General features: G+C 35.6%; 1 protein-coding gene across 2 annotated transcripts in view; it reads right to left on the bottom strand.

Moving 5' to 3' along the window:
• Window positions 1–15,753, bottom strand: part of SEMA3A (semaphorin 3A) — a 196,674-nt gene that overhangs the window by 17,880 nt on the left and 163,041 nt on the right. For both annotated transcript variants that reach the window (XM_028157967.2, XM_054726411.1), the window contains 2 exons: window positions 5,052–5,093; window positions 738–895 (listed from right to left, as the gene is read on the bottom strand). In XM_028157967.2, the coding sequence (XP_028013768.1) occupies window positions 738–895; window positions 5,052–5,093 (200 nt within the window). The remainder of the gene's footprint in view (window positions 1–737; window positions 896–5,051; window positions 5,094–15,753) is intronic.

Raw genomic sequence — 15,753 nt, 5'->3', positions numbered from 1 at the left:
ATATTTTTACATGGAAAGGAAATAATACTCAATTTTAGTTCAAACATGAATTCATATTTTTGATTAACATTAAAAGCCCCATAAAGCTAAATGATTTTAGGAACTATAACATTTTAATCAAATACTTAATTCAATTGCTGTAAAAACTGCACATTGTTATTTTTTAAATTATCCATGGTTTCTTTAATCAATAATGCATTATCTCCACAGGAAGTTTTTGTTTTAAATGTAAACTTCCAACAAAATCAGTAGGAATATGAAAATGACACAAACATATCATCTCAATTCTGAATGTTAAAGGCTTAAGAAAACTGTACTTACAAAATGGATAGGCTAATACTACATCAACATTTAATATTATGAACTATCTTTCATCCATATGGACTGATTATATGATAGATTTAAGTTGAAGATGATTTACCACTCCCCTATGTAAAATGAAGTTGCAAAACTTTATCACTTCAAAGTACAAACATTCAAAGATATTATTGTGATGTTTTAGATTTCCCTCAGTAATTAATTAAAACCATTTATCCCATTACATTTATACCCAACTATCCCATTATACATTTTTCTGATTGTTTTGACTAAGGAAAAGAGGGGAAAAACAACAACCTCTAAGCCTCTTTTTATTAATCGAAAAAAAGTTGGTATACTTATATGAAGGAAGCTGTTTCAAAATTAAATCAGGTATGATAAGTAGCAAACCTTTTGTTTATTTCTAATATCTTTCCTACCTCTTTGCAGTAGGGAAGTAGCGAGAGCAAGAGGAGCCATCCCAGGCGCAGTACGGGTCTCTGGCGAGGCAGCACTCCGCACAGGCTTTCCCGTAGATATCACAGCGGTGCAGAGGCAGCTGGGCAACCCCCGCCATGGAGCCAATATATAGCTGTTGCTGTAGAAAGAATTTATTATTATGACAAAACTAACTTGTTTTCCAAAGTTTTCTTTTAAAAAGTTTATACATATCAAAGATAAATTTATATTTGCAGGTTTAAAAAAAAATCTCATTATTGGTAGTTTCTTTGAAGGCCTGGCAAATAATGTGACCATTAAAAAATAGAGCAACATGAAAATTTAAATATTTGACTGAAACAGGTGAATTTTATAAGTATAAACCCAAGGGAAGATAAAGGAAGACAGTGATAGTGATATGTCAACTACACCTAAATAAAAAAAAATAAAGACAGTAAGACGTTGAACAATGTAATGATAAAATCTTCAGGGTTTTTTTTTTGTTGTTGTTGTTGTTCTCAGATAGCTTGTTTTTGCTTCTACTGTTCATAATTTTGATTGATCAGAGGATCTACCTTGCTGTGTATTCCCAAGGCAGCGATCCTTTGCTTCTGACTCCTGGGTGCCCACATTGCCTGGGATGTAGTTTCAGGGCTTGCATCTGTGAGACGTTTTGCTCAAAACCAAATGTGCTGTCCTTGCACAACCTCCAGGAAGATTACTTTAACAAAACTACAGAATGACTTCTCATTTGAAATGTCATCCAAGAGGGAGATCAAGTACACTCTGGCTGGTGGAGCAGACCTAAAGCTAAAGCTCAGGCACTGTGGGCAGTGCTGTAACGGGCAGCGAGATACCTGGATTCTAAGTCTTCCCCTACACTAACTCTCACTGTGACCTTAGGACAGCCACATTATTTTCTAAGCCTTTTCCATAAAATAAGCATGTTTAACTAAATCTTTAAAGTATGCGTCCAGATAAAATGTTTTACTATGCCATTATCCTCAATGAGTTTGGAGTTACCCAATAAGGCAGGATATAGGAGGGAAAAATTTTTTTCTAGTACCAACAAATTCAAGATTTCAGCACAGTATGAAAAGCACCTTTTACAAAATTGAGCCAATGTAGCATATCAGCTGCAAATTTATCTAAATACAAAATGAAATTAAATAAAATTATTTTGTGTTTTCTTCACATTGTACTGTAGTTGGAGTCATAGCTTCCTTTTCTTGCACTAAAGGATTGAATAAATCCTATTTAAATACTGAAATATGTAACAGTTTGCATGGAAAAGATCTTTAAAGTTTTTTTTTTTTAATTTCTCAACTGTATAAATAAAAAAATAAGTTACAGAAAAGATGGTGTCTGAAGCATGTGTGCTCTTTCAAATATTGCAAACTTCCTGACAGTCAGCAATGGGTATACATAAAATTGCATTTCCAAAAGACTTTCAAAGATGGACTACATATGTGAATAAACAAGTAAGCTGAATAAAAACAGAAGTATCTATTAGAATGAAATAAATTGTTAAGGTTATAAGGAGTAATTTTATAGAAAATAATTCTGTGCTTCAAGCTAACCAACTAATTTTATCTTAATATAAGAAAGGGGGAAAAATAATAAAAAAGACATTAAATAAAAAAAAGAAAAAGAAAAAAAAAAAGGGAGCTAAGAGGAAAGAAGTGATACAACAAAAAACAAACCATAGTGGAAGCAGTTATCCTGACCAATATTGCTCATTTCATTCCAGTAAGTGAAAACTATTTATAGTATAGTATTCTAGTATAGTACAGAGTATACATTACAGCTGCTCAACTTCTTACTATATTCATCTTTTATTACTATATATTGACTGATGATATAAATCATGGCAAACTAAGAAATGAAAAAGTCCTTGGAAAGAAAAAATGAAGTAGTATCGCTCAGCTTTTCATTGAGAGACACTTAGGTTAAATTTTATCTTTCTTAAAAGCATCTGCAATGTGCAATAACAGTTGACCATAATTTGAAAAATATTAACAAATAACTTAATTCACAGAATTAACTTTCCCCCGCTCCTATCCTTCATTTCTGTTTTCCAAAAGCATCATTAAAAAAATAAACTTAGATTGTATTGAAAGCAAGGAATCTCAATGTAAATTTAAAAATGAAACAAACACATAATACTTAAACAACAATTAAATTAGTTAAAATAGGGTATTAATATCCAGAAGCATAGTTGGCATTGGTGAATAAGGACACACTGAACCATATATTGTGGTCATAACTATTTAAAAAGCTATTGACCAAGTTGGTCAACCCATTCAAAGACCTCTATGTTTGTCTAATAGCTTTTAAGAAGAATGTGTAAAATTCATACAGATTTTTAAAAATATGACATTTGATTAGAAAAAGAATATTTAAATATACCATATCTCTTTAAGAGAAAAACAGAAAAATAATACATGGGAAGAAGAGAAAACTCCAAATATGGCAACTAAAATTATTGTAATAAAAACCTAAAGTTCATAAAATGCCAAAAATTAAATATAACTCAATGGCCAGCTTATATCTTACAATTATTCTGCAGTACTATTAATGATTTGCAAAACCAATTATGCTATCTAAATGAAATACATGGGAGGTTTGCAGGCACCATTGAGCTTAATCCAGTCACTAGCAAGCAACCTGATGTGCTTTTTCTGCCCAATTTAACATCACCATAGGCTTTCTCACTATCCTCCTTAACAAGTTGCAGGTCATAAAGCAGGAGATGAGTCCATTTATCCAGAAAATTAGTTGTAACACTGATTATCCCTCTTGAAACTACTGCCTCACTCTTACAATTTCCAGGAGCATAAAAGAAATGGAGCCACATTTTAATGATATCGAACTCCCACTATTGGAAAATAAAGACTGGGGACACTTTCTTCCATCATGGAGTTTAAAACTGATAAACTGTTTTTTTGTTTGTTTGTTTTTGGTGTTTTTTTATTTTTATTTTGATGAAATGCATTATATTTAATAGGCAATTGTTGAGTTAGCTTTAACATTTTTTAAACAGAAAGATATGTTTTATAATACTAGATACAACATAATGAAAATTGGCAATGAAACCTAGCAGAGAGTAACTAACTTAACAAATCATTATGGGAAAGAATATCCCAGTCTTGATTTCATCCTGGAGATCCCTAGATTTGCTTGCCAACATTTGACAATTTTTAGATGAAAAGAACAGGTGAACAAATGCTTATGAAGTGTAAGATAACAGTATCAGGTCAATAATATCTGCACTCTGAGTTTCTGTAAATATCTTGGAGGTTATCAATCTATTTTGACATGTATGTGTGGAAAGGATATACTCTGTTTTATTGGCACAGTACTTTAGTGTCTTGTACAAGGGCTAATGCGTGGTCAGAGATAAGACAGTTCTGAAATAAGATTAGCCAAAGGATTCTCATATCAAACAATTTTGTGTGTAAGTTCTCACTGCAGCGAGTGAGGGACTCCCTACTCCATTCTGTTGTTTTTTTTTCTACTAGGTTATTTAATAATTAATTATTAATTCAACTCAATATTAAAACCTTTTTAAAATATAATTACCAGTTACATATTGGATAGAAAGGCTAGATAACATTTATGGGGAAAGGGTATTTGGTTAGCAGTTAAAATTATATTTGTTTTGTACATGTCATTTAACATTTAGAAGTCATTTGTGTTCACGTGTCTTGCCAAGCATTCATTCACTGTGACTGGAAAGTCTGTTAACATGCTGTCCATAACCTATGAACTCATGGAGTTTAATAACATCATTTGGCAGGACTATTTTGCCATTATCCTTCATAGTTAGCCAAACTAAATGTTTTCTCTAGACTAGAATACCACTGAAAAAGTAAGTGACCTTTAAAATCAAGATCTCCAAACATATATAGTCTAGTGCATGCTTTTAAGCCTATAAAGTGTACTTTGTTTATATATACAGATAAATTAAATTATAAATTTATACTCTGAAATATCCACCACTGTTATTTTTAAAGGAAAGATAGATAGATGAATACAATTATTTAGTAAATTATATTACAATAACCAGAAATGATATAAGTGAAAATTTACAAGTAATAATCTAACAAGTATATTTATAGGACATATATGAGATTGCTCAAAATGTGAGGGCAATGAAAATATCTTTAGATTTTATTCTACTAGCTTTTTGTAAAAAACATTCTTTTCTCCTTTTTGAACAATTGTCAATTATATGGATCATCAATACATTAATATATTTGAAACACAAAATTAAAACAATGTAGAATACTGGTTTTAACATATAATGATATTACCTGCTTAGTGGAAAGCTCCATTGCTGAAATAGTAGTTGGTTCCTAAAGAAGGAAAATAAAATGTGAACCTTTGGTCAATTATAAAAGTCATCAACTAATTAACATAGAACACAAACATATGTTTTCAGAGAGAAAACTTCAGTGCCCGTAAGAAGCAATATAATTGAGAAATAAGATACATGAAAGAAATTTCATAGATAAGGGTTAAATGTGTAGAACAGACAAGAAGAGTGTGTTAATGTCTTTCAGCCAGAGACCATTAGGAACACACCTGTAGTTGATCAAGTTGGGTTTATTGCAATAAAGGATGCCATGGAATTGCTCCATAAGCAATGAAAGGACTTACATCTTTTGGACTTGTGTTAGGTAATTTGATAGAGGGTTCAAGAAAGTGGGGCTTTGCTCTGCACTGGATGCTATCAAAAAGCTGAGGTAATTCCATAATTGGGTATCTTTAGAAATCTTATTTAGAAGGAGGGAAGAACAGAGTGAGGATTAAGCAGTGGTTGGAAACAAGTAGCGATCATTCATATAGGTAGGATATGCGATTTGGTCATCTTTTATGGTTTGGACAATGTTTGTATTCTTGTGTGTGTTCAGGTATAATTATAGGAAGGTCTTGCTTTCCTCTTGACTCATCAGGGTCTCAGAGTGACCCTGTCTGCTGTTGGTGTTCTGTGAAAATGTGTACGTTCAACTGGAGAACACTGTGGCCTGGCTGAAAGTGCCAGGCCAACTCCTAACAGCATCAATGATGAGCTGATAATGTGAGGCTAGTTTCCAGCCATTGGGGACTGTAGGAGCTCAGGTGGGATGAAAGCACTGTTATGTGTTCTACCAAAGCCTACCAAGTTGGGCTTATTGCTCACTGCAATGAAGGATGCCATGGAACTTCTCAGTTAAGTGTTGAAAAGGCTTACCTCTTTTGGGCTTGTGTAAGGTGATTTGAACACATGTAGTTAGCATAAATAAATACTCTTCTTTTATGTACTTAGACCACCAAAAGGTTATTCATCTGAACTCATTAGCTTATTTCTCGCAATACTAAGAAGGAGATTGCTTAGGGGTTTCAGAGGTGGCTAATGAGAACAAGGCTTTGTTAGGTAGGAAGAATAATGTTAAAAGGCCTCACTGTGTAGGTGGCTGAAACTGAGCCCTAAACAAAGTATAAAGAGCTGAACTCTGGAGCCAAACAAACAGTATAGATTCCAACAGTAACTCAAACCTGGCCATACGTGTAACACTAGGTGAGCTACGTAACTTCTTTGTAATTCAGTTTTCTCATCTGAGAGGATGGTTGAGAAGGTTAAATGAGTTAATAAATGTAAAACACTTTGCAAATGTGCTTGTTTCTCTGTCTGTCTGTCTCTCTCTCTCTCTCTCTCTCTCTCTTTGTCTCTCTCTCTCTCTCTCTCTCTCTCACACACACACACATGCACACATCCTTTTCTTGCTTTAGCCTTTCTATTTAGTTCTTATCACTATCTGGAAATACACACGAGTTCCCGCAACCTCCCAAAGCAGAATCTGAGGTAAGCTCTTATCTGCAGGTGGAGAGTAGGAGTGAAGAATTAAGAATTGAGAGGAAGGAGGGAAAATCAATAAAAGGATGTCATTGAAGTTACCACTGAGAGAAAATCTAAGAATAATGGACAGTGACTGCCAAAACTGTCCACTGAGGTTTGTACCAGGAAAAGTATTTATTCATTCCATTACTCAGTGGATGCCCACAGGGATGTTAAATCTCACACACTCCCAGTTGTGACTCTTGCTTGCCCTTTTGCCTGCTGTCAGAGAAGTCCTGGGGCAGAAAGAGAAAGATACACAGTGGGAATTAGAGGTAGGCTGATAGGATGTGAGGAGGGTCAGCAGAGCATCTAATATGTCTTCTTAGTTGTTTGTCTGCCCCTTCAACCCCAACACCCCACCCCGACACACAAATTTAGGACAGGAATTTTTGTTTTATTCATGGCCATATCCCTAGCACCTGGGATTGTTCCTGGCATTTATAAGTTTTCAATAACTATTTGTTGAATGAATGAATAAGTAAATTAATGAATAAATCCTCTACCAATTTTCTCCTTTTTCTTTTATCTTTTCTATTTTTGTCCAGTATAGTCTGTTCCTTCCACTGAATTTGTATATGAAATAAAGGCAGCTATCATTTAAAAAGTCCTTAATTCTGCCCTGGCTAGTGTGGCTTAGTTGGTTGGACATCATCCCATGCACTGCTGGTTTGATTCCCAGTCAGGGCACATGCACCCACATTCCTGGTAGGGAGCATACAGGAGGCAGCTGATTGGTGTTACACTCTCTCATTTATGTTTCTCTCTTCTCCCTTCCTCTCTCTCTAAAAATCTATAAAATGCTCTTTAAAAATAAAATAAATTAAAAATAAAAGTCCTTAATTCTTCAATCTTAGCTAGAATTTCTTTAAAAAATATTCTATACTCAATGTCTTTATTTGCTCATATCCCATTCAGGGCCAGTCATCCTTTGGCCCACTGAGTCTAGTCCTTACTCTAGAGAGGTTGCCTAACGTTCTCAGATACAGAAATTACTAAAGAACCGATCTGCTGAATGAACACTTTCAGCCTGTCTTATTATTTCTGGACTTTGTTTAGATGACATAATTGACCACTTATTTCTTCTAACTAATGTTTCAGTTTTCTCCCATCCTTTGACTTGGAATTATTGAGAACTAAACATTTTTTTATCTGAGCTTTGCACTTGCATATTACAGCTAAAGGACTCGATAAAACCTTGAGAAACCATCACAACAGCTTATACTTAAACAATCTTAGTGACTGATTCTGTGTACACTGTGCAGAATTTATATCACCAGAGATATTCAAACTGCAGAAAAGGAGGATCTATCAGACTGTACACTGCTTGCTTTCATTCTAAGAAAAGAAAATTTGATCCTTTCATCTAAAAGTCTTCTCGGCTAACAGTCTTACAGACTCAGAAACTGGTTTAAAATAGATATGACCACTAAACTTTGTTTTTCTTCTGTTTCATAGGCATGCCCCTTATTAAACACCTGATTTCTTGTTTATATAATATAGGTCTCATTTTGGGAGCCCATCTGCATCACCACTTCCTGAAATGACACTCAACGATTTAACTGAATTGACTTATTTTTAGGACTACATAATTGAGTCAACAAAATATGAAGCAATCTACCAACTTTGCTTCTGGAATGATACAACAATTCCATATCAAGAGGATGTGCTTTGGGAATTCCAGTCCATTCCTACTTTGGAAGAATCAGCTAATAACTTCTCTGTTCCAGTCTTGGATCCCATTCCATTGTCCCCCTTAGATCATGCAGAGAGAGACTTCCACATCCTGTATAGGCAGGGATCACAGTCCTTGTCAACAGGAAGCAGTTAATGAAGACATACTGTCCTCCCTCATCAACCCTAAGATATTTCCCTAAAAGATTTCATGGATGGAAATTTCTGAGGGGGAAATGAGACATGCTAGTAAGCCAGGGCAAGTACGTTAGGGAAACTGAGAATGATAGTTAAACACCCAAGTAGTTTACAGGCATCTAGTAAATAGAAAAAATCCTATCTTCATAACAAGGATACTTAAGAGTAAATGGTTTACATTTCTCCTTCCCAATTAGAGTATAAACAGCTTAAATCATCCCAAGGAGACAGAGGGAAGCTAAGTAGACAGGGACAGGGCCCATGGGGGAAGGGGGAGGAGGAAATAAAACCAAAAATCCAAGTAGGCGAAGTTACTAAGGCACCCAACTGGGCAGAGAAGAAAGGTGTGCGTGAGGGAGACAGGAGCTTTAAAATATTTAATGTTGCTAAGACAGGAAGCTTGCAGATAACCAATCACAAGGTAGTAAGGCATATAAACCAATCCCAAGGAATTTGTGAAGGCAAATTCTTTGAAAGGACTAATCAGGAAATAACAAGCATATAAAGTATATAAAAAAGCATGCATGCTTCCTCTTCTCTCTAGTGTGCTAGGTTCTTGGGTTGATGGCAGGAGATGTGCTCCCATGCTCAAGTGGCTTATGGCCATGAGGGCCCCCACACATGGACGATTAGACTTTAATTAGCTTGGATGCTGAACTACTCCCGACTGTAACATGGAAAGGAAGCCCTGGACACTGGGCTTCTCCTCGAACCCCAGCTGCATCTTTTCCAGGACTGGCTCCTTTCAATAAACTTCGGTTCCACTAACATGACTTTAGTCTCCGATTTCTCAAGACAACAAACTTGGACTCAAAAACCCCATATTTTGGGTATAATCCTACTAGGGGAGATGGATAGCAGAAATCCAATTAGTACCATTTACGCCAACCACACCCAAAGACAGATGAGGTTAAGGCAATAAACCTCATGTTGGCACATCAACATAAAGCTTATATCCTATTGAGACCCTCCCTTAATACCTTCCCTAAACCCTAGGATTTTAAAACCCTCAAGAAAGAGGACCCAGCGCTTGCTCTCCCGCCTGGTAGTATGCCTGTGCCTTTCCCTTCCCCTCTTCTTTCCCCACAGGCATGCATCTCCTAAACTCTGAGGGTCCCCATGACACTTGCAACCAACCAGGAGAGCAATGGGCAGCAGCAGCTCATACTGGCCTAACACCCCGAACCTGTCTCCAAGAAGCCCCTTTTTGTCTGACTTCCCAGAGAGCCAAAGCACGCCCACCTAGGCTCTCTCCTGTTGCTTCTTCTGTCCTAAGCCCTTCGTTGTTTCACTGTCCCCAACTTTAATAAACATACTCTCAAAATAAAATAAAGTAAAGTAACTAAATAAAAGACAACCTGCTTGAGAAATACATGAGATAAATGATTTAGAATGTAAACTAATTTTATTCAGATAATTTAAAGATTCCTCATAATTTAAATTAATGATATTAACAATAAATATTTTCTATAGGAATTATAAACCATAAAGACAACTATTATGAGAGGAATATCTATCAATTTTCTCTTTTCAGTGATATGATCTTTAGAATTTATAATAGCATCAAATCACAAAAATTAAGAAGACAATTCATCACTGATTTTTACCTTATAGAAGACAAGGTTGACTACGTTATTTAGTTTTGTATAATATTGAAATCAATGAACCCAAACACTGAATTTAGAAGTGTTAAAAATAAACATTTTCCATAGTAACTTCTTTAATTCCAAAAGTTTCACAGGAGAAATGGTTATGTGATTTTGTAAGCAGCTAACTTCAAGCAGACTTTCAAGGTGCAAGAAAAGTGTTTCTTAGAGAATTATTAACAGTTTACTCTAATTGAAGTAAAAGTTAGATATATCTAAGTTCTTTGAAAATCTTAAGTAAAACTATCTAAAAGTGAAGCTGATTAACATTCATTAATTTCATGGTCATTGAATTACATATCCACAAAGTAGATGAAAATGAATTGTTTCATACATAAATCGTAAAACAAAACAAATCTCAATCCACACCAAACTCACATTACGTACATTATGATTTCAACATTCTTAAATTAAGATCTTAAAATCCCTTAATTAAAAGAGCCTTATTTATTTTTCAGACTAGAAAATTAATAACAGTTTGGAATCAGATATACTATATGCTGCCTTAGTTGAATTTGAATAGATAAAGTATTAAGATGACATCCATTTAAATAAGCTATATTTTGTTCTGAGAAATAGCTGGTGGAGAATATGATTTCCATTTAAATCAAATATAGCTTCATAAGCATTTTTTCATGCAAACTGGTTCATTTGCAAATTCAATTGGCATTCAAGTAAAATTATATTTAAAAAAGCATCTTTTCAAGATTTTCTATGACTTTAATTTACTATATGTTTTTTTCAGATATTTTAATCTAGTCCTTATTAAACTTTTGCACTTGCATAGCTTTTGAACCTGCTGGTCCTAGGAGAATCTGACATAGCTCCCTGGAAGCTAAACACATGGGAACTCCTTTAGAATAAGTTAATAATCTAGGTTTTGGAAAGCATCCATTGTTTTACATTTGAATGAAAATGAAAACTCTTTCATTTACTTGCTCAGCTGTTCATGGAATATTGCATAAGTTGGGTTTAAAATGCATGCGTTATTGATGTAACTGCCTTGCAATCTCTTGCAGTTAATAGGACTATAAATAAACCCATTGCACTAAGGTACTGCAACTTGATGTAATCCTTCAATGTCTCAGAAGTAAAACCCTCTTGAGTAAAAATCCCACCTTGAGTGAAATAAAAATCTAGATATGTCTGGCTTTTATACCTTTTGAATATTTTTAATGAGATATAGATGTGGAATTTTCAAGCATTTTAAAGGAGACTTTTATTGGTCTAACTAGTTAACAATAGCTACCATTTACTGGTAATCTTAATTTTCCTTTTTTATATATTTTGTTGTTGACAATATTACAGATGTCTCCCATTTCCCCTCCTTTTACTCCCCTCTACCCAGCCCCTACTCCCCTGCTCCAGGTCTTCACCACCCTATTGCCCATGCCCATGGGCGATGCATATAAGTATACTAGGGGCCCAGTGCATGAATTCGTGCACCTTGAAATGAACTGTGGGCCGTGAGACTGCGGTGGGCACAGGGGCAGGTCTCGGCCCATCCTCCATGCCCCTGGCCCCCTGTCCGCCAGAAGCCCTGCTCCTGTTGCCACCACTCCCACACATTGCGCTTGCTCCCTCTGACAGTGCCGAGTGATTGGGACTGGTGCCAGCAGTGGGTTCAAGTGGGTCTGGCATGGTCAGTGGATGTGAGCAGTGGCTGCTGCCCTGATCACCCCTCAGGAGCCGGGGGAGGTGGAGAAGCCCTCAGGAGTGATCAGGGCCGGTGCAGGGCGCCGGCAGCAGGTGTGAGCAGCGATTCCGGCACCAGCTGCAGGTGAGAGCAGAGCCAGCACCAGCAGCAGGGGTGAGCGCCAGGCGGGACTGTGGCATGTGGGAGCAAAGAATTTTCAGTAACCACCAGAGGATCGCTCTGATGACAGCGACTGGTGCCCCACCTTGGTCTGGCACCCCCACTCACCTGCTCCACCATCCCCCCATGGCTGCTGCCTGCCATGTTCCCCACTCTGCTGCCTGCTGCAGACACCTGCCATGTTCCACATGCACCCCCTGGTGGTCAGTGCACATCATAGTGACCAGTTGTTCAGTTGTTCTGCCGTTCGGTCTATTTGCATATTAGCCTTTTATTATATAGGATATGTTCTTTGGTTTATCTCTCTTCGTCCCCCAACCCTGACATGGAGGTATGTCAGTCTGTTCCATAACCCAATGATTCAGGTCTTATTTTGTTGGTCAATTCATTTTGTTCATTAGATTCCACAAATGAGATCATGTGATATTTGTCTTTCTCAGATTGGCTTAATTCACTTAGCATAATAAGTAATCATAATTAAAAAATACTTTAAAAATTATGAACTGAAGAAGTTGAGGATCATGTTCCTAGGATCATATAGTAAATATATAAATATAGATTTGTGATTATAATAATATTTGGAATTAAGTTTGTCTTAGTATTTTAATGTCATTTTGAATATATAGTGACAATTCAAAGTCATTTCTAGAGTTTTATAACAATGCCAATATTATTTCACCTCTTACTACCTTTTAAAATTTTACTCTAAAGTGGAAATGCTATTATAGAGAAATATTTTTTCTTCTGTACTCTGATTGGGATGTGATGTCACCCAAATAAAAGTATCTTGGATGTAACTGAAACCACTGGAATGTTCTGTGATTAGCTAGGGTGTTTTCCTAACACCACCCTCAAGATGGTAATGGACATAGTACTGGCTCTAATTCAGGATTTCATTTGAAATTTGGTTATTCAGTCTAGCAAGGACCCATAATGAATATGGTCTCCTGGAGAAATTATGGTAAAATTAACTGGTTAGATGATATTAAAAATCTCTTTTTAAATTCCAAGAGTATCAGGTACTACAATGACCCTAAATTTGTGCCTTGTCTATTTACCTTGTCAAACTACCATCTTGCTCAGGTTAACCCTTTTTAATTTTATTTTATGTTAAATAGAATGACTCATAAGGTTCACTTAGAAATATAGAGACAGTAACATTTCTCTGCTTTTTTCCCTGTGTATAGCAATTGCTTTAATGTGTTGTGTTTTTTCTCCCACTGCAAAATTAAACAAAGTTTGACAGTGAAATATTCCAATTGCTAGACCACAATATATGTATGAACTTTGCCTGATAGAACAGAATGTTGAAAGTAAATATTTCTCTAAACTCTGCCCCAATATGTTTTGTCTACTTGAGGACCAAAGAAATAATAATGACAATAATGCAGAGCAGAGAACATAGAAGTGAACTGGAACATTTATCTATGAAAAGAGATGTGTTCTATGTTGCAAACAATCTTTTTACAAAATTATAAATGCATAAATACTTGTTTCCATGCCTGCACTATATTACTTATTTATATTTAATTGTTAGAGACTGATAAAGACATTTTCTTGTGATATCATAAACATTACACAAATGTCATTTAAAAGTTATCATAGGTATAACTCAGTTGTGTATTTCTCTGGAAATTGCAACATGCTAACAAATCTAATAGATATTAAACATATGTGTTTGCAACCACTCAAGATTTTGATAGCAGTCACTTAAGATCAGAATAAATTAATCTTTATTAAAAATTATTAATTTACTAAAATTTGTTATTAATTTACTAAAAAATGTACCTAAGAAGAAAAATGTAAACTTAAAATTCCAGAGATATGGGGAATATAAATTAGCTAGAATATAGTATTATTGTAAAATTATACATGTTCTGATTCATAAAATCCCATAATATAATTAATTAATAAAACAAATATTAATTTTAAAATGGCATGACATGAATTGATACAATTATATGAGATAAAACTTAAATGTAATAATAGATAATAAATTAAGTCCTTGAAACTATGATGGAGAACATGTAAGTGTCTGTAAACTGCATAAGATCAGGGACCATGCCCTAACCGGTTTGGCCCAGTGGATAGAGCGTCGGCCTGCGGACTGAAGGGTCCCAGGTTCGATTCCGGTCAAGGGCATGTACCTTGGTTGTGGGCACATATCCAGTAGGGAGTGTGCAGGAGGCAGCTGATCGATGTTTCTCAATGTTTCTAACTCTCTATCCCTCTCCCTTCCTCTCTGTAAAAAATCAATAAAATATACTTTAAAAAAAAAAAAAGGATCAGGACCATGTTTTTTGCATTCAACTCTGAACCATAAGAGTTTAAATTTGTGCCAGAATCATGGTAAGTAGAATATATTTGTGTACAGTGAATCTATATATATAAAAGCCTAAGTGACTGTTACAACTGAACAGCCGGAATGACCGGATGCCGGCCAGTAGCTATGACGTGCACTGACCCAGACATTGCTGCTGGGGCCCTGTCAGCCCCAAATCTGGTTCACCCACACCCTGGACTCAGACAGGAGGGATGAGGGAGCCCGATTCCTTCCAGAATCAGCTGTTGGTTAGCTGGCTAATGGGGCCAACCTCCCACAATCCCTCACCAAAGCAGGCCGGCCCCCTGCATTGCCCTGATCACCGGCCAGGCCAAAGGATCCCACCCGTGCATTAATTTGTGCATCAGGCCTCTAGTTAATAAATAGAAGTTTAAAAATGATATGTAATAATTATTTGTAAAGTATTATGCAAATGAACCAACCATGACAAATCCATAAGTAACACATTCTAGGAAATGATTAAGAAATGCTTAAGTTAACATAATAATTTAGTGTGTCCTGTAACTTCATTTACAACATTGGTGGCAATATTAATTTTCAATATGTAGAATTGCTATTTTTTTCTACTAGAGAGTAATATGGGACATAATCAGCAGTATAACTTGTTGCTGTTCCCGGTTTATTTTCCTCATACTTTGGCACCTCCTTTAACATGGTCTTCCTGAGAAAGACCTTTACTTTCTCATATTTTATTTTTTTATCAATACCAATTCCTTCATTTATTTAATAGATGTTGGTTGAAAACATACTTTAGGCTCTGGAAGACACAACAAAGGACCCAAAATAGCAATTCATATACCCACCCTTCAGTGCCCATAATTGGTTTGATGAATCTAGATGGACTTTATATTGCTAACACAGTCAGTTAGGATAATTGTATTTTTGAATATATAGATTAAATTATCAATGTGTAAATACTGAAGTGGGACTTAGTGAACTAGCAATTAGTCATCACTCTATGTCAGGCATAAATAAAATAAGGTCTAAGGATCTGATTTTAAAAATCTATATATATAAAAGCCTAATATGCAAAGTGTCCCCTCGGGAGTTAAACTGACCGAGAGATTGATTGCTTACTATGACATGCACTGACCACCAGGGGACTGCGTGGAATGAAGGAAGGCCCCAGTAGGCAGCTGGCAGCTGCTAGGGACCCTACCCATGCACGAATTTTGTCCACTGGGCCTCTATTCATAATATAACTATGATAATTTTATTATTTTGAAGACCAAGAATTAGTAGAAAGTGCTACTGGAAATGTGGCTCATTTTCAGTGTAGCTAAACCAAAACAATAACATTATATTAACAATAAATTATGAGTACAGTATTTAGCACTGTCCTTAATGCTTTACATATACTACCTTTAATTATTTTAGCCTCCTTGTGAAGTAAGCATTATTCTTGCTGCTTTACTGATGGGAAATTTCAAAGGTATTGTTAAGTGTTCCTAACAGAAGT

Source organism: Eptesicus fuscus, chromosome 14 (assembly GCF_027574615.1).
Source record: "Eptesicus fuscus isolate TK198812 chromosome 14, DD_ASM_mEF_20220401, whole genome shotgun sequence".
Classification (NCBI taxonomy): domain Eukaryota; kingdom Metazoa; phylum Chordata; class Mammalia; order Chiroptera; family Vespertilionidae; genus Eptesicus; species Eptesicus fuscus.
The sequence above is the reverse complement of the archived record's forward strand: the minus strand, read 5'-3'. Positions and strand labels throughout refer to the sequence as shown.